Source organism: Impatiens glandulifera, chromosome 1 (assembly GCF_907164915.1).
Source record: "Impatiens glandulifera chromosome 1, dImpGla2.1, whole genome shotgun sequence".
Taxonomy (NCBI): Eukaryota; Viridiplantae; Streptophyta; class Magnoliopsida; order Ericales; family Balsaminaceae; genus Impatiens; species Impatiens glandulifera.
Window position 1 is genome coordinate 74,931,394 of NC_061862.1, and position 26,889 is coordinate 74,958,282.

At 36.2% G+C, this 26,889-nt stretch overlaps 1 protein-coding gene across 1 annotated transcript; it reads left to right on the forward strand.

The window, feature by feature from the left end:
* Nucleotides 1–4,703: 4,703 nt before the first annotated feature.
* Nucleotides 4,704–9,644, forward strand: LOC124932687 (mitogen-activated protein kinase kinase kinase 20-like). The gene is made up of 3 exons (XM_047473358.1): nucleotides 4,704–4,928; nucleotides 5,070–5,358; nucleotides 8,824–9,644. The coding sequence occupies exons 1-3, from the start codon at nucleotides 4,704–4,706 to the stop codon at nucleotides 9,642–9,644; spliced, it is 1,335 nt and encodes a 444-aa protein (XP_047329314.1).
* The last annotated feature ends 17,245 nt before the right edge of the window (nucleotides 9,645–26,889 follow it).

Sequence of the window (26,889 nt, forward strand, 5' to 3'; positions counted from 1 at the left end):
AGACCTATAGCAACCGGGAGCTTGCTATCAAGGTCATGCGTGCTCTTCCAAGGGAAAGGGACATAAAGACTATGGCGATGAGAGAATCCAAAGATCTGAACAAGATCTCTCTCTTTGATCTCTTTGCTGACCTCAAGGCCTACGAGTTCGAGCTGAACTGTAGGATGGAAGAAGATCAACCCTCGTCCGTTATTATTGCCAAGGCGTTGGTGACTACTGAAGAGCCGCCAACTGCTCCGGACGTGAAGATGGCAGCTCAGCAGCTGAGCAGCGATGCCAAGTCTCTCTTTGTGAAGAAGTTTGGCGACTTCATGAAGAAGAGCAACTCAAACTCAAACTCTTCAAATTCTAATGATAATAGAAAATCTAAAGCTAATGTTACTTGTTTTAACTATGGTATTAAAGGTCATTATGCATCGGAATGCCGGAAACCAAAGCGTGAAGATGCCAAGGAAGACGGAAGAGAGCTGAAGGCTCTTATTGCTGGTGACGGAAAGAACAGAGGAAGCAGCCGTGGGTAGTACTTCTCATCCAGTGAAAGTGATGAAGAAGACGTGGCTTGCTTCACGGCCAGAGAAGATGAGGAAGGAACTCAGGAAACTGAGGTATTTGATTTCTCTTCCGAAAAGTTTTCAAGGGAACAACTGGTAGCTGCACTAGATGAGATGGTCATCGAGTACAGAAAGCTAGTAGAATCTCTAAATGAAACTAAATCTTCATCAGATTTAAATAAACCAAATATGTCTAAAGAAGAAGAGTCACATGTTTTTGAAAAGAAGATTGAAGAGATCTCATCTAAAAATGAGATGCTCAAGGAACAGATTCAAACTCTTTCATCTGAATACAAAAGGCTTAACTATGTTGTCTGTGCATGGACAAGGTCTGGTGATGCTGTCAAATATCAGATCAGCATGTTGAAACCTGCTGGATCTAGATCCGGTTTGGGATTTGATAGCAATGATCCTAATCTGTCCTGCAAAAAGTCAAAGCCAAATGACAAACTTAAGCCAATAAGTTTTGTCAAAGGGAGTATGACTAACATTGAATCTGATCCTATTCATGAAGAAGTTGCTTTCAAAAACGAAATAGTTTATGTTCCACCAACTGTTAGATGGCTTAAGAATAAGCTTGAAAAGGATAATAAGTCTGGTAACTTAAAACCTGACTCTAAGTCAAGGAGTTTTAAAAGAAAACCTTCTTCAAAAGTCAAAGGATCAGTGGCTAGAAGGAAGTCATCTGCTAAGTCAAAATCTTATGCATTAATCACAACACAAAATGGGAAATCCATCAGAATAACTCAAATATGGATTCCTAAGGGACTAATTGATCGAGGACCCAATTGAGTGTGGGTACCAAGATTTTTAAATAGTTTATTTTGTAGGTGATGCAGGAGGAGAGCAGGAAGGAAGCTAGAAGAGTACTCATCAGAGTACACAGCTTGGAAGATCAACAATGGCACTTGCCATTCTGGAAGAATAAATGTTTTTATTTGTTAAAAATATTTTTGGTCTTTTGACCACAAAAATTGTTTATAAAACTCTCATGTCCATACTCATTGTGAGAAGAAAAGTTTCTTTGAATTAAAGATATTCTCTATACGAATATCCTTAATCGGTCTAATTAGACAAGAGTGTCTAAAAGAAAAATATGTACTTAGACGTATTTTTGCTCACAATCCATACATCTAAGTCTATGTGTTGAGATGTTATATCCACGCAATTAGACGGACACGTCTAATAGACGTTAGATGTTTTTACGTCTTGAGAAAAAGGTTACTCACGTCTAATAAACACACGTCTAACACGTGGTGTTTATGCGGAATTAGACGTACACGTCTAATAAACATTAGACGGATTTGTTATAAACACGGAATTAGACGTATGCGTCTAATACACTCATCCGTCTAATAGACGCTGTGTTATTTGTGAAGTAAGAAAAACGTCTAACTACGTGTCGATTAGACTGATCAAGGACAGCTGTCACACGATGAGAGCTATCTGTTTTTCCCGCTCAAAATATTAAACAGTCATCTCTTAATAACATGAAGACACATGTCTATCAAGTTTAGAGAAAATGACTGATATACCCTCATTTCTAATGATGATTTCTTGAAAAAGGACGTCTAACATTTATTAATGGGCAATACCCCTAGAATAGACGGTTATTCTGTATTTCCATGTTTCTTCTATATAAGGACATTACTATATGATTTTGAAAAACTTTCAATCTCTCGAAATCTCTAAGAACCCTAGCTTTCTTGAATTTCTCTCACTAAATCTCTCTGAAATATCGTGTCGATTCACATTCTCTCAAAATGGTGAAGAAAATCACGCTCGGTCACTGTACTTTGCAGGTGGACTTTCCATCGGTGTACTCGTTTGATCAGCCGGAGGTGGTGAAAATGTTCCAAACCCTAGAATATTCTGGGTTGAGGAAGTATCTAGGCGGACCGTTCATCTTCTATGAAGATGAAGTTCGTGAGTTTTTCAAAACGGCAGTTATGGTGGATGATTCCATCGTAGCAACCGTTAACGGAATAGAGATCTCTTTTGACGAAGCGGTTTATGCGGAGTTCTTTGAACTCCCAACGGAGGGTCATCTGTTCGACTTGGTGCTCCCTTCAGAAATCATGGAGGAAATGAAGACTTCCTTCTCTGCTGACGGTTCTAAGATCCATGTGAATGGATACAAAAAGGTATTTAAACCCCACTTTATTCTCCTAAACGACGTGGTGGCGAAGGCGCTGCAAGGAAAGGCCGGCTCTTTCAATCTCTATAGTCAATGACCGGTTCGACTATATGTGCGCCATTTCTAAAGGAATCCAAGTGAACTGGGGTCATAACCTATTTCAGACTATCTGTTACTCTATTAGTCAGACGAACAAGGAGAGTATCACCTATGCGGCTCAATTGAGCCATCTGTTGAAGTTTTTGGGGGTTCCTGTTGGTGAACCGGCGCAGATTAACTCCGCAAGAGTTTTTACTACTTCTACGGTGGCCAGCACTCTGATGATGATGAAGAGCACCCTAGACTCTACATCTGGGGCTTCTAGTTTCCATACTAGTGGAAGGTCTACCACCCAATCAAAGCACTTTGCTTTTGTTCTGTCAACAGGAGCAAAGAGAACAAGAACTGTGAACGAATCGGAGGCCAGTTCCTCCAGCATGAAAAGCCCAAATCAGAAGGACACGGAATCTGTTGATTCAAGGGTGAAGCAAGGTCCAGGCGTACTTGCTGCAACCTCGATGACATCGTTATCGACTCCCTCAACTTATCTAAGGAAACCTTCGAGGTCTTGTGCCTCAAAGGAGAAGAATACAAAGGCGCCTCGCGCGTCTAAATCTGCTAAGGTGACGTCTTCTAAATCTTTGGTTGCTGTGCCAAAATTTGTTGTACCCAAAGTGGAACAAGCTGAATCTGTTTTCTCTCCCTTGAGAGAATTTGCTGAAGGGCCTGCTGTTGAGTCAACCGGTCCAAATATTGAAACTATTAACAGGGTGGAGTCTCCTGTTACTCAATCTGATCATGTAGTCGCCGGTGTTACAGAATTGTCGAAACCAGAACAAGGTGTTGATCTTACCCTTGTTGCTGGTGAATCCATTATTCCTGCTCCCAAGGATTCCTTGGTGGTCGGAAAGATTGTCTGTAGAGAGCTCCCTGCTGAGTTCTGTTTGAAACCTTAATCTGCCTTCGAACTGCGGGCCAGGAAAGGGACAAGAGGTATTGTGATAGGTGAACCAAGACCATCTCCAAAACCTATAGAGGTTGTTGGAAAAGGGAAATCCACTGCATTATCAAAAGAATGGAAGAAGAGAGTAGCAAATGAGAAGAAAGTCCTGAAGTGGGCAAGAACTTCAGTGGTGGGTGAAGCGTTGAACAAGAGAGAACTGGTGGAAGCTTGCATTCTTGGAAAAGCTCTGTTTCCAACCTATGAAGCTAGGAAAGCGAACTTCAACCCTGACGCAAAAGGAGCAGATGTTGAAGCAAAAGTGCTGAAAAAGTTGAATGTTATTATGGAAAGTTATGTCTCTGCTGCTTCCAGATATATTCATGGCGCCGATTGCTCTGGTGCAGAACCGCTCAACGAAGAAGAGGCAATGGATATTCCAAACGCTGATGAATCAGATGTTGCTCTCCTGATCGAATTCGGGAACCTGTCTGCCGAAGAGAGACGCATTCAAGATCATCTTGTTCAAGAGCCTCCGAATGAAGATGAAGGAATGGTATATGTTCAAGAGCCTGAACAAGCTCTTGAGACAAACTTTGAAGAAGTGATCATAGAAGATGTAACAGAGGAGGCTTTGAAAGATCCTCTTGAAGAAAATGCCATTGTAACCCCTGTTGCGAGAACAGAGGGTGTCCAAGAGAAACTGGCCGAGGTCACTCAGTCTAAAACCACAAGAACTGAAGGGGAATCCTCTAAAGAGAAAGATGATGAAGAAAAAAGTTCCTCGTCTGAGGAGGAACAGGATGAGCAACCAAAGTTTGTTAAGACCTATTTATTTCCAGATGGCGTTGTGGGAAGTGTTCACGAAAACATAACCACTCCCCATCACTATGCTGGAAGTTTGCTCGAAATATTTGAAAGGGCTCAAAGAGAAATTGACGAATAATAAGCACAAGATAAAGCGGCTAAGAATACTGAAGTAAATCAGCCAGAGCAATCCTTGCAGGTTCATACAAACTTTGAGCCTATTCAAAGTATGGCTGCAGAATCTGAAGAAGTGTCTTCTCACGAAGGTCCATCCGCTGGAGGAAATAAATTGTTAAGATCTATGAGGTCTATGCTTTCCTCAATGCAGAAGACTATGTGTCAGTCAATGATCTCCAGGGAAGAGGAAAGAGCGAATTTCAGCAACATTTTCAAGATCCTAATTGAGCTGGATAAGACCCTGAAGATGAATACTTATGAGACCCATGTCTCGAATGTAAAGTTTTCAAATTTTCAACAGGAAATCTTCAACCACCAAAGTGAACTATTTGACATTGAGAGGCACATCAATGACGAACGCCACAAGGAAACCTTGGATGAACTCAGTCTGGTGAAGAATCAGCTGGTAGAAATGCAGGGTTGCATGAAGAGAAATGACAATGAACGACAAGCTTTTGCTAAGAACATTGCCAGGAAGTTTCAAGCTAAGGAAGATGCTTTAGGCAATGCTGAAAGTGCTCATCCTCGACCAACTCAAGGTGAGTCAAGCAGGAGGAATGATGGTGTGTCAATTGGGACCAGATCATGGTGGGCCCCAAATTCTGATGACAATCCCAGGCCAACCAAGAGAGGTGGTTGTCGAAGTGGTTCTGAGCGTGGTGGTAGAAGTGGTGGCGGTCGGAGTAGGCTGTCCAATGTTGATCAAGGTGGACGTGGCAGTGTTGTTGAGCGTGGAGGAAGATCGAATGCAGGAGGTCGTGGTGGTCGCGGCTATCCTCATTTTATGAACATGCTTCCCGGGCAAGAGATGAGTCCAACCGATCCTCGAGTGAAAAGGGAAGAAGAATGATCTCTCTTCTTTTACTCTTTTTAACTTTATTGAACATGGTTTCTTGATAAGCTTTTTCGAATACTGGTTCTTTTTGGATGAATTGTGTAAGTGAACAAGGTGTTTGTTAATTTATTGGATGAATGCATGTCTTGTTATGTGTATGTAGGTTTACAATTTCTTCATCAAAAAGGGGGAAATTGTTGGGTCAAATTATTTTAACTAAGTGTTGAAATAATTTACCCACTGAAATTTTGATGATGAAATAACTTATGAGTTTTGATACAGGTGTCTTAAGACAACATGTTATTAGACTGCATCAGTGACAGATTTTGTAACAACATTGGCTGCATCATTTTTATCATCACCATTTTTCTTCGGTGCTTTGCAGTTCCTCTTTAAATGACCCTGTTTACCACAATTTCAGCACTCAAATATCCTCTCAGACTTAGACTGACTCCTCCTGCTCCTTGACATAGATCTGCTCTTACCTCGGTTGAAATTTCTATCATTATCTCTTCCCATGTTTTCCACATTCAGAGCAGAATCTTTGAACGTTTCACCAGAATCAATTTTACGAACCTCTTCAGCAAGAATACGATCTTTAACTTCAACAAATTTCAGTTTAGTATTTCCAACTGAATTACTAATTGTTGCCCTCATAAGTTCCCAACTATTTGGTAGAGATGCTAACAAAATCAGGGCACTAACTTCATTCCCAAAATCAATCTCAACAGATAGCAATTGATTCACAATTGTATTGAATTCATTCAAATGAGTAGTGACAGAAGTACCATCAACCATTCTTAAGTAAAAGAGTCTTTTCATTAAGTATACCTTGTTGTTAGCAGATGGTTTCTCATACATATCAGAAAGAGCTTTCATCAGACCCATTGTGGTCTTTTCCTTTGCTACATTGTGAGCAACTGTCTTGGCTAGCGTCAATCGGACAACTCCCAAAACCTGTCTATCAAGGAGTTTCCATTCAGCTTCATCCATCTTCTCTGGTTTCTCACTCAAAGGAACATGAAACTTCTTTCTATAGAGATAATCTTCAATCTGCATTCTCCAGAAGGCATAATCTGTCTCATCAAATCTTCTAATCCCATGTCCTATATTATTCTCACTTCCATTGTTTCCAATGCTCAAATCTAGCCTAGCTGCTCTGATATCAGTTGTTAGGATTTGTATCTCCCAAATCCGACCAGCTTGAAACAATCTTTAAAAACACAAGAAAGAAGAACACAAGAACACACAGATTTATAGTGGTTCACTCAAATTGAGATACATCCACTTCAGCCACCACCAGATTTACTATGAAGAAGAAGAAGGAATACAGAGTTTTTGCCTCACACTTTATCTCTCTAGAATTCTGTCTTTTCAATGTAAACCCTTAATAATTACCTATTTATAGGGTAAACAGTCAGGTAATAAACATAAATAACTTTGGTCAGACCCAAGCCCAAAACCAAAAAAAAACTCAATAAATTCTAATTAACAATGTAGAGTTTATTATAAGTTTAGGCTCCATAACTCAACAATACACACATTTGCAATGAGTGAAGCGGCGGTAATTTGTCTATCTTGTACGAACGATATCTGGTTAGGAGAAATAAGTTATGGCAAAAGAACTTTGAGTCTATTGTCTAAACTTTTTGGCAATGCTAAAAAGTCTAAAGTATTTGAGTTCCTTGGCCCCTTAATCTTTCTAACAAGGACAATAAAGCTATATTCCTAAATTTTCTCAATTGTAAAATCATGTTTGGTAGAGGACTTTTGATAAATTATTGACGAAGAGGAGAGAAAAAATAGAGTGAAGATTGAATTCAATTATGTCACTTGATCCTCTCATATATAAGTTAAGGGAAAAAACTATAAATCCTGTATGAAATACTACAGGTACATTTTTTTGATTAGTGGGAAATTTTTAATCCTATTGAGTTTTGTATACACAAATATCTCTTAATGTAATAACACTATATGATTTTTCTTAAATATATTTTTTTGTGATTTACTAACAAAGTAATTTTATTTCGATAAATGTCTTTTTGTTTTAAAATAATCTCTAAAGATTCAATACTAATCGAATTCAAAAATATTGTCCTTCAACAAATAGGTAAATTTCTAGATAATAGAGAAATAATGTAATATTGAACTAAAGAAGAAGGTACATATTAAAATATTGAATCATGAATATCTAACTTAACTTGTTTGTAAAAAAAAAATTAAATAACTAAACTAAAACAAATACAAAAACATTAAATAATATTGATCTTGTTAATGTTTTTATAAAATAAAGACAAAATCATTAATAAGATCACAACCCTCACTTTTTCACACCCAATTTTTATAATTTATAAGCAATTATTTTATAATTAACTAAATTTTTAAAAATAATTGATTTCAGATTATTTTTAATAAGTTAGGGTGATAATACTTACAATAATAATAAAATACAAAAAATTGTTTTTTTGCTTTATATTAACGAAAACATATTTATATATTTTTGTTAAATTTTAATTGTTTTGTTTAATTAGATTTGATTTAATTAAATACAATTTTAAAGGTATAAGAGTTAGTCTTTCTCTTTTCTTAAATAATTTGTTTAATTTCTAATTAGAGATTTCTGATTAGAGAGAGAGTTTAGTTTTCTTGTTTTGGAAATTAGTTAGCATTCCTTTTAGAATATTAGTTAGATTAGTTGGGAGTTAGTTATCTTCCGTTTATTTTATTTGATTTTGGAGAAAAATAAAAGAACAAATAAATTGTTTTCTTCCGTAAGACTAGTAATCCGAAATTTATGCATGTTCTAAATTTATGCCTATTATTTTTCTTTATTTAAACATAATTAAATATTATTTTATCCTTTTAAATTTATTAATTATACTATTAAAATACACTCAAATATTTACTATCATTATATATTTTTATTTTTTTTAATAACATAAATTTATGGTTTTTTTATTAATCTTTTATTATAAAATCTTTCTTCGTACTAATATATTTTATTTAATAAATCACATTTTCTTTTTCTTCTTTATTTAAACTTAATAAATCTTTTATTATAAAATATTTCTTCCTAATAATTAATAATTAGCTTTTATGGTTTCAAATCTATTTTATTTTATATAAAACTATCTCAATTAAGTCAATTCAATTCAAGAAAAAATCATCACACATTCCTCTTCCCAAAATTTCTAAAACACTCAACTCAATCCGTTATCTTTGGATTTTTCGGTACTTTGCGTCAATTGGTATGTGATTATTTTTTTCTACGTATTTGTTTGTGTATTTGAATATTTTGTTATTTCTCTCTTAATCGTAATTATTTTTTACTTTGAAGGAATAATAATGTCTTTGTGGGAGAGACTCGAGAAATTGGGGGAAGGCAGCTATGGAGTTGTCTATCTAGGTCGTCCATTGGAAGGACATTATCTCTATCCATCTATTCAATTAATGGCAGTTAAATCTGCAGAGAATAAAGATTCATCTCTCCTACACGAAAGGGATATTCTCTCAAAATTTAAAGGATGCCCTCATATAATTAGTTTATTGGGCTATGATTTCACCGTTGAAGGCACCAAAGTTTTTACTAATATATTCTTGGAGTACGCGTCGGGCGGCACTTTACACCACCGCATTCAATCATCAAAGACCGCCGAATGCAAAGGAATCCCCGAAATTGAAGCAAAGGAATATACACTTTCCATTTTAAAGGGTCTGCGTTATATTCATGAGAGTGGATACGTCCATTGTGATATAAAACCCGAAAACATATTAATTGTCGACGAGAAGGCCAAAATAGGAGACTTTGGTTTTACTATGCAGCCCCTCTATCTTCCAGGGATGATTATAGGAACACCACATTATATGCCTCCAGAATCATTAAATGATGGAGAATATGATACTCCTACCGATATTTGGGCATTGGGATGCTCATTGTTTGAGATGATCACATCAATTCCGCAATGGAAATGCCAAAATATGAACCAAAAACTTATTAAACTAATAAAGCGGAGTAAAATGTCCAAAGATGCTTTCGATTTTTGGAAGATGTGCACAATTAAAGATCCTAAGAAAAGGTGGAGCGTCAATATGCTTCTACAACATCCGTTCATCGTCGGTAGGAGCCACGATCCTCCTCCTGCCCAAAATAGCACATAGGCGTTCCTTTACTTCCTTCCGTACATTGATCCCTAAACGGTATTTGATTAATAAATTTGTTGTAAAATTTATTTTTGTTATATGGTTATTTCATTACTTGTTTTTGTTTAATTTTAGGATTTATGAATTAAGTTTGTGCGGAATCTTGGAAGAATGTGTATAATACAACCAACAGAGACTTTTGGTTTATATAATTAATAAGAAGGTATTAATGTAGACTTAGACTTACAAATTTATTTATAATGATTTTTTACTTAATGTTCATTCACATATGGTGCAGGCATGTACTCATCCATATATAGAGTTTTGGATTGCAACTAGTTTTAAAAAACATGTCAAGAGGTGAGTGAAATATTATTTTCTTTACTTTCAAATTATAATATTTACAATTGATGTCCCTTTGTAATAAAATACGTATATTTTTTATATGGTATGAAAGGTGCAGTTTTTTATACACCAAAATTTACTCAATCTTCATACGCCTCTCGTCAACAATCGAATTATTCAATTGCCGTGAAATTTGTATTGCTCATAGATTCAATCAATCATTTCGACTATAAGAACAATTTATCGTATGCGAATGTAAGTTATGATACATTGTTTTTTAAAATAAATTATTCCAACATATAATATAATTATATCTTGTAGTTTAAGGATTTCATTTTCTTTTAAACGAACGGACTTATGTTGGTAGATTATGTGGAGTATAAGACATACAATATGGATGGATCACTAATGAATTATTTCTTTTTGTTTGATACTGCAGTTGAAAAATATTCCATCTTGATTCCAAAAAATACAAGTTTCATTAAATTGTTGTTGCATATGATTCATCCTTAACAATAAAAGTGAGTTTTTCTTAACTAATGAATAAATGTTTGTCTTGGTTCTTTGTGTTGGTTGATAGATTATAATTTTATTTCTTGACCTCCTTCTTCCCTAGCTTCAGTTATAACTAGATGGTTTAATAGTATTAATATTGTTTATGAAGTAATTTTGATCATTCTTATATATTCTATCTTATTAGGGATAGAGAGTTATACAAGCAGGAGTAAGTTGCATCGAAGGACTTCTAGGACAAAAATGGCATATCTACAAGAGTTCTAACACAATTATCCTGAGGTCAAGTCACATATGGGCATAATTCAAGGAAGGCTCCCCTAACTCAATATGAATCGGTAAGACCTATAACCTAATTGTTGTGGATGGTTCATGAATGAGAGACAAAAATTAAAATAAATTTGAAAGTACGTATAGTATTGAAATCACTACTAGTTGTCCGTTTGAAAACATCATCTTCCCCGGTTAAAAAAAGAGAAAAAAAAAAGAAAAGAAAAAAAAAGAAAAGAAAAAAAAAGAAAAGAAAAAAGGAAAAACCGGAAAGGAAATGAAAAGTCTCAAATATAAAGGGCATCAGTATACCGATTCTGCTTAAACGGACTCCAAATGTATTTATTATAAAATAACTCTTAATCATGAATCCTATACAACGAAAGGGTGATGGTTCCCGACTGTGCTATATCCCAATCCCCAAACCTCAACCTTGTAAGACTGCCTAATGTGGGACGGAGACCAAAGGAATGATTGTGATTTGATTCAAATACGATGGTCCAAATATCCTAAGAGAACGAAGGTGCTTCAAACGATTGCATGTAAGACTTATAAAGAAAAAGCACAACAAATAATGAGACAAGATTTTGATAGTGAAATAGAAACTATTCATTATATTTGAGGTATGTATTAATTTATCTATTTTCTATTAATTGATGCATTAATGTTATAATATCTCTTTCTTTATTATTTGATTCATTATTGTTTATAATAATGTAGATTAAGAGTCAAATCCATATAATCTACTAAGAGAAGAGAAGAAGTGAAGATTGATTCAATATGTAACTTGATCAACTCATATATAAGTTAAGGGGAACAATTATAAATCCTGTATGAAATATTACGGGTACTTTTGTAGGGTAGTGGGAGTTTTTTAATCTAGTTGAGTTTTGTATAAACAAATTATCCCCTAATGCAATAACACAACATGATTTTTCTCTCAAATATTTTGTTTCTCGTGAATTACTATCTCATCTTAAGGTTCCAAGTAACATTATTTATTGATAGATAGATGTCTTCTTCTCCACGGTGATTTCTATAGATTCAACACTAATATTGAATTCCAAAATATTGCCCTTCAATAAATTGGAACAGACCAATATTGAATTCAAAGTAATTTTTTTTAATCAATGGATGTCTTCTTCGAGATGATTTCTATAAATTTCTACATTAATATCGAATTAAAAAAATATTATTCCTCAATAAATAGGTAAACCTCAATATAATACTTAAAGAAGCTAATATTGAATTCAAAATAAGGTTTTGTAAATTATTTTTTAAAATAATCACACCAAATACAAAAACATAATATAATAATAATTTGTAACTAATGCAAATTCATTTTCATAACATCTTTCTACTCTTTTTCCTGTAAAATCATAGACTTTTTCGCCAATTTTTGTAGAATTCGAATTCACTTATGCAGCTTCGCTAAGACTCTTTATCAGTAATAGGATCAACCAAAACTCTAGACTTTCGATTTTCTCCATTCTCATCCAGATTCCTTCGATCTAACTGAGATTGAACCCAAACCGCCAGAGATACAACATAATCTCAATAAAGTGAATCGTGTGGTGGACATTGAAATAAATCAAGCTTATAATCTTCAACACATGTTCACAAAGGTTTCTCATTTTGGAAACCCGCAGTCACACAAAAATTCTTATCTTTATCCTCAGTATCAATTACTCTCGCATGTTTATCTTCATTTTCATATACGATGTCAGAATCAGGGATTTTTAATGATTTATTCCTCGACGTTAGACTGCAAGAACCAAGCTTCTTTTAGTCTATGTAAAGAGGAAAAGAGAGTGTTGTGCCAATTCTTGAATACCAAACAGTCTTTTTAAGTAATCTGTGAAGCCATAGGTATCGACAAAATCTTCCAAGAAATCATTGAATAATCGTACAATTCCATCTCTTGAACAAACCATTTTGAGATTGCAGAACGCATCATCTTACTTCTGAGCATCTCTTAACTAAGTTTTTGTGTAATGCATGAGAAATACGCCAAAATGATATCAATACAGAGCACTGAAACACCTCCCTCCCTACAGAAGATTCACAAAAAAATATAAATCCCAAGGAATAATTAATGCAACATATCCAACAAGAAGCCTACCATTTGAAAGCATCATCAATCAATCAATGTTTACCTACGGCCTTGTTTGATTTGGGATTATTTGAATAACCTTCTTTCTTTTCTTTCTCTGATGTATGTAGGTTATAAAAAGTCAGCTATATATTTTGGGTAAAGGGCATTACGGTATAATTTTGATTGATAATTGTAGCTCAAGCAAGGACGTCAGAGAGAAAGAAATATTAGCAAACCTGATTGCTTGAATAATGTCAGCTAAAGGGTCATCAATTAATTATGAATCCAGCCAATTTCCATGAACTCTATTGCAAAGAGCGCTAGCTCATCCACCTAGCTAACAGTATTATCATCACTAGATAATCTCCAAGTCAGTAGCCATGCCACGGGTATAGCCTTACTTATTCTCCGAGTTGAAACCACAAGACTGTGAATTGAATACTGTGGAACATAATTGAGGCTGTCATAAAAAGATAACAATTGCATATAAAAAAAACATTCGATACCTTCAATTTATATGTTCCACATCTCGAATATCTCTAAAGTTGGAGGATTCTGTACAAGGAGAGAAAATATTGCATCCCATATGGCCATCATCTATACTGTTGGGTCAAATTATTTTGACTAAGTGTTGAAATAATTTACTCACTGAAATTTTGATGATAAAATAACATATGAGTTTTGATACACGTGTATTAAGACAACATGTTATTAGACTTGGATCTAATGAGGATCATTAGACCGATTTTGATCTCCATTCGCATTAAATTAGACGTACAATCTAACACATCGAAGTTAGACGTGTAAGTCTAATAGATGTGTAAAGAATTAGATGGATGGTCTAATGAATACACAGAATTAGACGTGAGTCTTATGGAATTAGACGTACAGTCTAACTCATCGAAGTTAGACGTGTAAGTCTAATAGACGTAAAGAGTTAGATGGATGGTCTAATGAATACACGGAATTAGACGTGAGTCTAATGTAATTAGACGTACAGTCTAACTTATCGGAGTTAGACGTGTAAGTCTAATAGACGTAAAGAATTAGACAGATGGTCTAATGAATACGCGGAATTAGACGGGTTGTCTAATTAGTGAAAGTTAGATGTGAGTCTAACTCCTTCAGATTAGTCTGAGGTAGAACCGGAATTAGACACGTCAGTCTAACTCATCGGAGTTAGACGTGTCGGTCTAATGGTTATGTAATAATTAGACGGGTTGTCTAATTAGTGAAAGTTAGACGTGAGTCTAACTCCTTCAGATTAGTCTGAGGTAGAACCGGAATCAGACGCGTCAGTCTAACTCATCGGAGTTAGACGTGTCGATCTAATGGTTATGTAATAATTAGACAGGTTGTTTAATTAGTGAAAGTTAGACGTGAGTCTAACTCCTTCAGATTAGTCTGAGGTAGAACCGGAATTAGACGCGTCAGTCTAACTCATCGGAGTTAGACGTGTCGGTCTAATGGTTATGTAATAATTAGACGGGTTGTCTAATTAGTGAAAGTTAGACATGAGTCTAACTCCTTCAGACAAGTCTGAGGTAGAACCGGAATTAGACGTGGCAGTCTAACTCAGTAGAGTTAGACGTACCCGTCTAATGGTTATTGTAATTAGACGCGAGTCTAATTATATTAGACCAGGCGGTCTAATAGACGTTTTTCATTAGAAGGAGTTGACTTATTTCATTAGACTGATTTTCTCAAATACGTCTAATGCTCTGTTCAAACAGTACGCATGAATCTAGCATTTCTCCTATCCACGTGCTATAGTTGCACCCTACTCCTACTCCACTTTCCTATGAATATTAGTACAACAGCTATATGCATCCAATCAATGAATGCCACGTAAGAGAATTTTCCTCAAATTACCCGTTTTGCAGGTAAATCCCTGATGGAATATTTGGCGCACTACCAGTTCGGTACGACCACGATCCTTGTGCTTAGAACCTGTTGTGTACAATGGAGGCTTTCCAATGGAAGAGTTCCACGTATCATTCTTGAAGATTTGATCGTTAGCTCCTGCTCATTATTTAATGAATCCTAAGGACAACGGACGAAGCACCTTTTCACGAGCAAAAATGAACAAGCATTCTGATTTTGCAGAGAGAGACTACTCAATCATCTTGCTTACTGAACTTATTCTGTGAAGCTTCTTTTTGATTGTACTGTGTGTGAATCGAAAGAGAAAGCTAGAATCAAAGCACCTTAGCTGAGTGATATTCTTCATCTTATAAATTGAACATAAAGTGTTCTGTTCAATAGTGAGCTAAGTTTGTGTAAACTGTATTTGATCCTCATCATATTATAGTGAATCCTTCCAGTGGTTGGAAGATGGGGTGACGTAGGAGAGTTTCTCCGAACATCCATAAATAAACTGTTGTGTTCTTCATTTCTGTCATCTTTTCATATTTCATCTTGTTCTTCAAACCCAAGTAAACAATTCCGCCTTGAATCTGTTTCAAGTGTTTACACAAGTTTGCGTAGAATAGAAAGAGATATTAATCCCTAACAGGATTTCTATCAAATCGTTTTTCATAAGCCTTAATCCTTAGCCAGACCCCCGTCTCTAACGATAAAGTCGATCATATCAATTGGTATTAGAGCCCTGTCTCTATTCTCAAGCCTTTCCTGAAATATGTCGAACATACCCAAAGATGCCAGTGATACAGCCATTCCAACTTTCTCTCGTGAAAACTACATTATTTGGAAGAAAAAAGTTCGTGCTCATCTCTCTTCTCTTCATGATGACATGTGGAGTGTTGTCACAGAAGGTCCTATCAAGATTGATAAGGAGAAGGCCGATTGGACTGCTGATGAAAAGAGGCAGAACAACCTCAACAACATGGCTCTTGATGTTCTGTACAGATCTCTCGATGATAGCATGTTCAACTACATCATCGAATGTGACACTGCCAAAGAGGTCTGTGAAAGACTCACTCAACTATGTGAGGGAAACGAGCAAACCAAGGAAAACAAGATCATGGTTGCCACTCAACAGTTCGACAGCTTCAAAATGTGTCCCGGTGAAACAATGAATGATTTCGACACCAGATTCAGCAAAATCGTCACCTCTCTGTCCATCTTAGGCAAGACCTATAGCAACCGGGAGCTTGCTATCAAGGTCATGCGTGCTCTTCCAAGGGAATGGGACATAAAGACTATAGCGATGAGAGAATCCAAAGATCTGAACAAAATCTCTCTCTTTGATCTCTTTGCTGACCTCAAGGCCTACGAGTTCGAGCTGAACTGTAGGATGAAAGAAGATCAACCCTCGTCCGTTATTATTGCCAAGGCGTTGGTGACTGCTGAAGAGCTGCCAACTGCTCCGGACGTGAAGATGGCAGCTGAGCAGCGATGCCATGTCTCTCTTTGTGAAGAAGTTTGGCGACGTCATGAAGAAGAGCAACTCAAACTCAAACTCTTCAAATTCTAATGATAATAGAAAATCTAAAGCTAATGTAACTTGTTTTAACTGTGGTATTAAAGGTCATTATGCATCGGAATGCCGTAAGCCAAAGCGTGAAGATGTCAAGGAAGACGGAAGAGAGCTGAAGGCTCTTATTGCTGGTGACGGAAAGAACAGAGGAAGCAGCCGTGGGTCGTACTTCTCATCTAGTGAAAGTGATGAAGAAGACGTGGCTTGCTTCATGGCCAGAGAAGATGAGGAAGGAACTCAGGAAACTAAGGTATTTGATTTCTCTTCCGAAAAGTTTTCAAGGGAACAACTGGTAGCTGCACTAGATGAGATGGTCATCGAGTACAATAAAGCTAGTAGAATCTCTAAATTAAACTAAATCTTCATCAGATTTAAATAAACCAAATCTGTCTAAAGAAGAAGAGTCACATGTTTTTGAAAAGAAGATTGAAGAGATCTCATCTGAAAATGAGATGCTCAAGGAACAGATTCAAACTCTTTCATCTGAAAACAAAAGGCTTAACTATGTTGTCTGTGCATGGACAAGGTCTGGTGATGCTGTCAAATATCAGATCAGCATGTTAAAAAGTCAAAGCGAAATGACAAACTTAAGACAATAAGTTTTGTCAAAGGGAGTATGACTAACATTAAATCTGATCCTATTCATGAAGAAGTTGCTTTCAAAAACGAAATAGTTTATGTTCCACCAATTGTTAGATGGCTTAAGAATAAGCTTGAAAAGGATAATAAGTCTGGTAACTTAAAACCTGACTCTAAGTCAAGGAGTTTTAAAATAAAACCTTCTTCAAAAGTCAAAGGATCAGTGGCTAGCAGGAAGTCATCTGCTAAGTCAAAATCTTATGCATTAATCACAACACAAAATGGGAAATCCATCAGAATAACTCAAATATGGATTCCTAAGGGACTAAATGATCGAGGACCCAATTGAGTGTAGGTACAAAGATTTGTAAATAGTTTATTTTGTAGGTGATGCAGGAGGAGAGCAGGAAGGAAGCTAGAAGAGTACTCATCTAAGTACACAGCTTAGAAGATCAACAATGGCACTTGCCATTCTGGAAGAATAAATGTTTTTATTTGTTAAAAATATTTTTGGTCTTTTGACCACAAAAATTGTTTATAAAACTCTCATGTCCATACTCATTGTGAGAAGAAAAGTTTCTTTGAATTAAAGATATTCTCTAGACGAATATCCTTAATCGGTCTAATTAGACAAGAGTGTCTAAAAGAAAAATATGTACTTAGACGTATTTTTGCTCACAATCCATACATCTAAGTCTATGTGTTGAAATGTTATATCCACGCAATTAGACGGACACGTCTAATAGACGTTAGATGTTTTTACGTCTTGAGCAAAAGGTTGCTCACGTCTAATAAACACACGTCTAACACGTGGTGTTTATGTGGAATTAGACGTACACGTCTAATAAACATTAGACGGATTTGTTATAAACACAGAATTAGACGTATGCATCTAATACACTCATCCGTCTAATAGACGCTGTGTTATTTGTGAAGTAAGAAAAACGTCTAACTACGTGTCGATTAGACTAATCAAGGACAGTTGTCACACGATGAGAGTTATCTGTTTTTCCCGCTCAAAACATTAAACAGTCATCTCTTAATAACATGAAGACACGTGTCTATCAAGTTTAGAGAAAATGACTGATATACCCTCATTTCTAATGATGATTTCTTGAAAAAGGACGTCTAACATTTATTAATGGGCCATACCCTTAGAATAGACGGTTATTCTGTATTTCCATCTTTCTTCTATATAAGGACGTTACTGTATGATTTTGAAAAACTTTCAATCTCTTGAAATCTTTAAGAACCCTAGCTTTCTTGCATTTCTCTCACTAAATCTCTCTGAAATATCGTGTCGATTCACATTCTCTCAAAATGGTGAAGAAAATCACGCTCGGTCATTGTACTTTGCAGGTGGACTTTCCATCGATGTACTCGTTTGATCAGCCGAAGGTGGTGAAAATGTTCCAAACCCTAGAATATTATGGGTTGAGGAAGTATCTGGGCGGACCGTTCATCTTCTATGAAGATGAAGTTCGTGAGTTTTTCAAAACGGTAGTTATGGTGGATGATTCCATCGTAGCAACCGTTAACGGAATAGAGATCTCTTTTGACGAAGCAGTTTATGCGGAGTTCTTTGAACTCCCAACAGAGGGTCATCTGTTCGACTTGGTGCTCCCTTCAGAAATCATGGAGGAAATGAAGACTTCCTTCTCTGCTGACGGTTCTAAGATCCATGTGAATGGATACAAGAAGGTATTTAAACCCCACTTTATTCTCCTAAACGACGTGGTGGCGAAGGAGCTGCAAGGGAAGGCCGGCTCTTTCAATCTCTATAGTCAAGACCGGTTCAACTATATGTGTGCCATTTCTAAAGGAATCCAAGTGAACTGGGGTCATACCCTGTTTCAGAATCTCTATTACTCTATTAGTCAGACGAACAAGGAGAGTATCACCTATGCGGCTCAACTAAGCCATCTGTTGAAGTTTTTGGGGGTTCCTGTTGGTGAACCGGCGAAGATTAACTCCGCAAGAGTTTTTACTACTTCTACGGTGGCCAGCACTCTGATGAGGATGAAGAGCACCCTAGACTCTGCATCTGGGGCTTCTATTTTCTAGACTGGTGGAAGGCCTTCCACCCGATCAAAGCCCTCTACTTCTGTTCTGTCAACAGGAGCAAAGAGAACAAGAACTGTGAACGAATCGGAGGCCAGTTCCTCAAGCATGAAAAGCCCAAATCAGAAGGACACGGAATCTGTTGATTCAAGGGTGAAGCAAGGTCCAGGCGTACTTGCTGCAACCCGATGACATCGTTATCTACTCCCTCAACTTATCTGAGGAAACCTTCGAGGTCTTGTGCCTCAAATGAGAAGAAGACAAAGGCGCCTCGCGCGTCTAAATCTGCTAAGGTGACGTCTTCTAAATATTTGGTAGTTGTGCCAAAATATGTTGTTCCCGAAGTGGAACAAGCTGAATCTATTTTCTCTCCCTTGAGAGAATTTGCTGAAGGGCCTGCTGTTGAGTCAGCCGGTCCAAATATTGAAACTATTAACAGGGTGGAGTCTCCTGTTACTCAATCTGATCATGTAGTCGCCGGTGCTACAGAATTGTCGAAACCAGAACAAGGTACTGATCTTACCCTTGTTGCTGGTGAATCCATTATTCCTGCTCCCAAGGATTCCTTGGTGGTCGGAAAGATTGTCTATAGAGAGCTCCCTGCTGAGTTCTGTTTGTAACCCCAATCTGCCTTCGAACTGTTGCGGGCCAGGAAAGGGACAAGAGGTATTGTGATAGGTGAACCAAGACCAGCTCCAAAACCTATAGAGGTTGTTTGAAAAGGAAAATCCACTGCATTTCAATCTCCTGAGAAGATATCTGAAGCAAGAGGTATCGTTGATCTCATTCTGGATCAAGTGAAAGTCCTTTCTGCTGAAAAGTTAGACGTCTATGATTCCTAGTGTACTGAGAGGCTGTCCTCTAAGTACAACGACTCTCTGTCCAACGCTGCCATATAAAAAGAATGGAAGAAGAGAGTAGCAAATGAGAAGAAAGTCCTGAAGTGGACAAGAACTTCAGAGGTGGGTGAAGCGTTGAACAAGAGAGAACTGGTGGAAACTTGCATTCTTGGAAAAGCTCTGTTTCCAACCTATGAAGCTAGGAAAGCGAACTTCAACCCTGACGCAAAAGGAGCAGATGTTGAAGCAAAAGTGCTGAAAAAGTTGAATGATATTATGGAAAGTTATGTCTCTGCTGCTTCCAGATATATTCATGGCGCTGATTGCTCTGGTGCAGAACTGCTCAACGAAGAAGAGGCAATGGATATTCCAAACGCCGATGAATTAGATGCTGCTCTCCTAATCGAATTCGGGAACCTGTCTGCCGAAGAGAGACGCATTCAAGATCATCCTGTTCAAGAGCCTCCGAATGAAGATGAAGGAATGGTATATGTTCAAGAGCCTGAACAAGCTCTTGAGACAAACGTTGAAGAAGTGATCATTGAAGATGTAATAGAGGAGGCTTTGAAAGATCTTCTTTAAGAAAATGCCGTTGTAACCCCTGTTGCGAGAACAGAGGGTGTCCAAGAGAAACTGGCCGAGGTCACTCAGCCTAAAACCACAAGAACTGAGGGGGAATCCTCTAAAGAGAAAGATGATGAAGAAGAAAGTTTCTCGTCTGAGGAGGAACAGGATGAGAAACCAAAGTTTGTTAAGACCTATTTATTTCCAGATGGCGTTGTGGGAAGTGTTCACGAAAACATAACCACTCCCCGTCACTATGCTGAAAGTTTGCTCGAAAGATTTGAAAGGGCTCAAAGAGAAATTGAAGAAGAAGAAGCACAAGATAAAGCGGCTAAAAATGCTGAAGTAAATCAGCCAGAGCAATCCTTGCAGGTTCATACAAACTTTGAGACTATTCAAAGTATGGCTACAGAATCTGAATAAGTGTCTTCTCACGAAGGTCCATCCACTGGAGGAAATAAATTGTTAAGATCTATGAGGTCAATGTTTTCCTCAATGCAGAAGACTATGTGTCAGTCAATGATCTCTAGGGAAGAGGAAAGAGCGAACTTCAGCAACATTTTTAAGATCCTAACTGAGCTGGATAAGACCCTGAAGATGAATACTTATGAGACCCATGTCTCGAATGTAAAGTTTTCAAAATTTCAACAGGAAAGCTTCAACCACCAAAGTGAACTATTTGACATTGAGAGGCACATCAATGACGAACGCCACAAGGAAACCTTGGATGAACTCAGTCTGGTGAAGAATCAGCTGGTAGAAATGCAGGGTTGCATGAACATAAATGACAATTAACGACAAGCTTTTGCTAAGAACATTTCCAGGAAGTTTCAAGCTAAGGAAGATGCTTTAGGCAATGCTGAAAGTGCTCATCCTCGACCAACTCAAGGTGAGTCAAGCAGGAGGAATGATGGTGTGTCAACCGGGACCAGATCCAGGCAGGCCCCAAATTCTGATGACAATCCCAGGCCAACCAAGAGAGGTGGTGGTCGAAGTGGTTCTGAACGTGGTGGTAGAAGTGGTGGCGGTCGGAGTAGGCTGTCCAATGTTGATCAAGGTGGACGAGGCAGTGTTGTTGAGCGTGGAGGAAGATCGAATGCAAGAGGTCGTGGTGGTCGCGGCTATCCTCATTTTATGAACATGCTTCCTGGGCAAGAGATGAGTCCAACCGATCCTCGAGTGAAAAGGGAAGAACAATGATCTCTCTTCTTTTACTCGGTTTAACTTTATTGAACATGGTTTTTGATAAGCTTTTTCGAATACTGGTTCTTTTTGGATAAATTGTGTAAGTGAACAAGGTGTTTGTTAATTTATTGGATGAATGCATGTCTTGTTATGTGTATGCAGGTTTGCAATTTATTCATCAAAAAGGGGGAAATTGTTGGGTCAAATTATTTTGACTAAGTGTTGAAATAATTTACCCACTGAAATTTTGATGCTGAAATAACTTATGAGTTTTGATACAGGTGTCTTAAGACAACATGTTATTAGACTTGGATTAAATTAGACGTGAGTCTAATGGAATTAGACGTACAGTCTAACTCATCGGAGTTAGACGTGTAAGTCTAATAGATGTGTAAAGAATTAGACGGATGGTGTAATGAATACACGGAATTAGATGTGAGTTTAATGGAATTAGGCGTACAGTCTAACTCATCGGAGTTAGACGTGTAAGTCTGATAGACGTAAAGAATTAGACTTATGGTCTAATGAATACACGGAATTAGACGTGAGTCTAATGGAATTAGACGTACAGTCTAACTCATCGGAGTTAGACGTGTAAGTCTAATAGACGTAAAGAATTAGACGGATGGTTTAATGAATACGCAGAATTAAACGGGTTGTCTAATTAGTGAAAGTTAGACGTGAGTCTAACTCCTTCAGATTAGTCTGAGGTAGAACCGGAATTAGACGCGTCGGTCTAACTCATCAGAGTTAGACGTGTCGATCTAATGGTTATGTAATAATTAGACGGGTTGTCTAATTAGTGAAAGTTAGACGTGAGTCTAACTCCTTCAGATTAGTCTGAGGTAGAACCGGAATCAGACGTGTCAGTCTAACTCATCGGAGTTAGACGTGTCGATCTAATGGTTATGTAATAATTAGACGGGTTGTCTAATTAGTGAAAGTTAGACGTGAGTCTAACTCCTTCAGATTAGTCTGAGGTAGAACCGGAATTAGACGCGTCAGTCTAACTCATCGGAGTTAGACGTGTCGGTCTAATGGTTATGTAATAATTAGACGGGTTGTCTAATTAGTGAAAGTTAGACGTGAGTCTAACTCCTTCAGACAAGTCTGAGGTAGAACCAGAATTAGACGTGGCAGTCTAACTCAGTGGAGTTAGACGTACCCGTCTAATGGTTATTGTAATTAGACGCGAGTTTAATTATATTAGACTAGGTGGTCTAATAGACGTTTTTCATTAGAAGGAGTTGACTTATTTCATTAGACTGATTTTCTCAAATCCGTCTAACTGAAATACGTCTAATGCTTTGTTCAAGTAGTACGCTTGAATCTAGCATTTCTCCTATCCACGTGCTATAGCTGTACCCTACTCCTGCTCCACTTTCCTGTGAAGATTAGTACAACAGCTATATGCATCCAATCAATGAATTCCATGTAAGAGAATTTTCCTCACATTACCCGTTTTGCAGGTACATCCCTGATGGAATATTCGGCGCACTACCAGTTCGGTACGGCCACGATCCTTGTGCTCAGAACCTGCTGTGTACAATGGAGGCTTTCCAATGGAAGAGTGCCACGTATCATTTTTGAATATTCGACCGTTAGCTCCTGCTCAGTATTTAATCAATCCTAAGGACAACGGACGAAGCACCTTTTCATGAGCAAAAACGAACAAGCATTCTGATTTTGCAGAGAGAGACTACTCAATCATCTTGCTTACTAAACTTATTATGTGAAGCTTCTTTTCTGATTATACTGTGTGTGAATCGAGAGAGAAAGCTAGAATCAAAGCACCTTAGCTTAGTGATATTCTTCATCTTATAAATTGAACATAAAGTGTTCTGTTCAATAGTGAGCTAAGTTTGTGTAAACTGTATTTGATTCTCATCATATTATAGTGAATCCTTCCGGTGGTTGGAAGAATGGGTGACGTAGGAGAGTTTCTCCGAACATCCATAAACAAACTGTTGTGTTCTTCATTTCTGTCATCTTTTCATATTTCATCTTGTTCTTCAAACCCAAGTAAACAATTCCGCCTTGAATATGTTTCAAGTGTTTACACAAGTTTGCGTAGAATGGAGAGAGATATTAATTCCTAACAGGATTTCTATCAAACCGTTTTTCATAAGCCTTCATCCTTAGCAAGACCCCGTCTCTAACGATAAATCCGATCCTATCATATACAAGAAGGGTAAAAGCAGGTTTAATTAATTACATGTTTGCAATAACAACAATTAATGCTGAAAGATATATAACTATACATGTTACATAACTTATCTTTCTTTTTTCCAAATTAACACGATCTCGTCATTGACAACTCAGTGAATGAATGTAACAACTCAATTCCAATATTTGAACAAATAACTCAATTAGTCACGTTATCTGCATTATGAACTTGTCACTGCCCATATTCAAACCATGCATACAGACATTTCTAACCTGCTGATTGATCCCCAACCCAAATGTGTATCTAGCTAATCAACTCTACCTATCAAATTCAAAACCAAAATCTTAATAATGTCTCTAACTTATCTTCAATTAATCGTGAGCCCTAGCTAAACACATCTTATTTTAATTCTTGCATTCCTTTTTATTTCAATTTCTGTGGAATTCAAACAGAATGAAACAAAATTGATGAATGAAGAAGAGAGAGGAGGAACTGACCTCCGTTTTACCTGGAACGATTACTACTGACAACATTGCCGAGAAATGTTAGTTTATTCTTCCATCTTCTGCAGGTAGGTTTAAGAGAATAATGATGATATTCAAACATAGATTGAACTGATCATTTCCCAGAAAAATTATATTCAAACAGAGATTGAACTGATCATTGCCTAGAAAATTGAAAAGCCCAATAATGAAGTTTTCACTCACTCACTCAGCGAACATCAAGAATAAGTGACTGAAAATTTAAAAACATTATTGTGAGTCTAAAAACACTTCTCATGAAATAGAGGGAAAAACTAAATTTATTTATGAACAAAAGTTTATGTAAAGAAAAATAAGAAGAAATTGTTTGATCCATGTTTTAAAATGATACAAGCCCCCGATATATAATTAAATAGAATAAGTTTACTATTCATAAATACTCTCAAAGATCAACACAATTTTGGAAATTAAACCAGAAATCCAAACATAAAACAAGACGCATAAGAAGAAGACACAAGATTTGATATCGGAGTTCAGCCCAAATCGGACCTACGTCTCCGTCAAGCTCAGCTTGGAGCTTGATTCCACTATAGAGAAAAATGTATCAAATTACAATTACGCACACACTATCTTTTCCTTTTCCTACACACCTTTCTTTTGCAAGAATTCTTCACCAAAAATCTCCCAAGAAAAAAGTAATCCTCACTCAAGAAAAAAAAAAGAAAAACAAAATGCTCAAAGACTTAACTACCTATCCTCTAGTTGTAATCAATATATAACAACAAAAAAATGAATGGCCCGGTTTTATTATTAATTAAACCAGACTAGAAAAACGGCTCAAGCACCGGTTCAGTAAATAGCTTTTAACAATCAGCCCAAAATTAACATTTACAATACAATGAATTTTCTTTCTTGATAATCTTATTAATTTATTATATTCCTCCCCAAACATGCCAAAAATAATAAAAATCTTCATAAGAGAAGGAAGGTTTTCTATTGTAGATTTAATAAGACAAAAAGTATCATCAACAAAAAGTAATTAGTGAGATATATATATATATAGTTGGGTTTTCTCGTCGTTCCTATATTAATTCTTGTGAAAATACTAGCGTTGATGACTCTCTCGAATAGTTTTGACAAACATTTCATAATCACCGTGAAAATGAGGGGAGATAAAGGATCCCCTTCTCTAAGCCCTCTGGAGCTATTGAAAAACTCAGACATTGTGTCGTTGATAAGAATTGAGAACTTAAGTTCAGTAACACAAGTTTCGATCCACCTCCTCCATTTCACTCCAAAACCCATATTCTCAAGGAGAGAAAATCTCAACTAACGTGATCAAAAGCTTTTTCGATATTAAGTTTACAAAAACATATCGTTCATTTCTTCTAGTAATAGAGTCAATACACACATTTGCAATGAGTGAAGCGGCGGTAATCTGTCTATCTTGTACAAACAATATCTGGTTAGGAGAAATAAGTTATGGCAAAAGAACTTTGAGTCTCTATTTATCTAAACTTTTTGGCCCTTTCGCCATCCGTTTTTATAACATGTGAGACCTGCTTTCATTCTTTCCGTTCGATTATTATATTATTCTCGTTTAAGGGTAAGTTTTTTCAAATTTTTACTAAATAACACCGTGTATATTCAACCAATAAGGATTGTCATTATTTTATATCCTATAATTTCAGTTAAATATTTTTATTTTCTTATAATTTTATTTTTGTTATATAATTAAGAATAAAATTTAAGAAAACTCTTATAATATTCACTTTATACTTGAGTGATAATATTTAATAGAATATTTTTAGCATAACCTAATTATTCTAGGCCATCATATAATCAACTAATAAAGAATAAATAAATAAAATAAACAAAGGTTTTATATTTATTTCGAGAAATCAATTAATAATGATATTTTCGTATTATATTTATTTCGAGAAATCAATTAATAATGATATTTTCGTAGGATTTTATGATTGTAAAAAGTTATGCCACTTTTACTTCAGGCCACTTTTACTTCAGGCAAAATAAATCTTAGTTAAAATAATATATATATATATATAACAAATATAGCAGAGTTAAAATGATGACTATAAAATTATTTATATTTCATATTTGATGTATGTACGTACATGTGTTTCATGGTCTATACTCTATACTTTTGATGATCATTTATTTTTATAAATAATTTTGGAATTTTAATGTATTTTCTAGTTAAACTATGTTAATTATTTTAATAACTTGGATTGTGACATATATATATATATATTTTAAAAAAATGATTTTGTCATGTTTTGTGAACAAATAAAAAATGTATTAGCAAAAAAAATAGATTTAATTTGTTAATGTACGTCGTGTAAAATCATTAATTTTAAAAATTTACTTGTTCGGTTATTTTATTTAATTAATTAGTATGCCTACGATAATCATATTTAAATATTTTTTAGGTTCAGAATTGGTGTTCTTTTGTCAACATATCTTGATATTTCATTAGGTGCTAAATTACGATTCAATGTCTTTTAGGATCTGATTATTACTAAAATTGAATGTAGTCTATTTAGATAGAAAAAGAAAAATAGTCTTGAAAGAGGATCGTTTAATCCTAAATAAATAGCTGGCTCTCCAAGAAGGCTCGCTGGTTAGTATATCGATTATTTCTCTGGCTTGCTGTTTTGGGCGCTTGCTTAGTGATATCATTGACATCGTTACAAATAATTGGGA

Excerpts from the sequence above, each read along its gene's own strand:
- LOC124932687 (XM_047473358.1), top strand. The coding sequence starts at position 4,704 with ATGGCTGCAGAATCTGAAGAAGTGTCTTCTCACGAAGGTCCATCCGCT. Across the intron at positions 4,929-5,069 it reads ATGAGACCCATGTCTCGAAT|GGTTGCATGAAGAGAAATGA; the intron begins GTAAAGTTTTCA and ends GTAGAAATGCAG. Across the intron at positions 5,359-8,823 it reads GCTGTCCAATGTTGATCAAG|GAATAATAATGTCTTTGTGG; the intron begins GTGGACGTGGCA and ends TTTACTTTGAAG.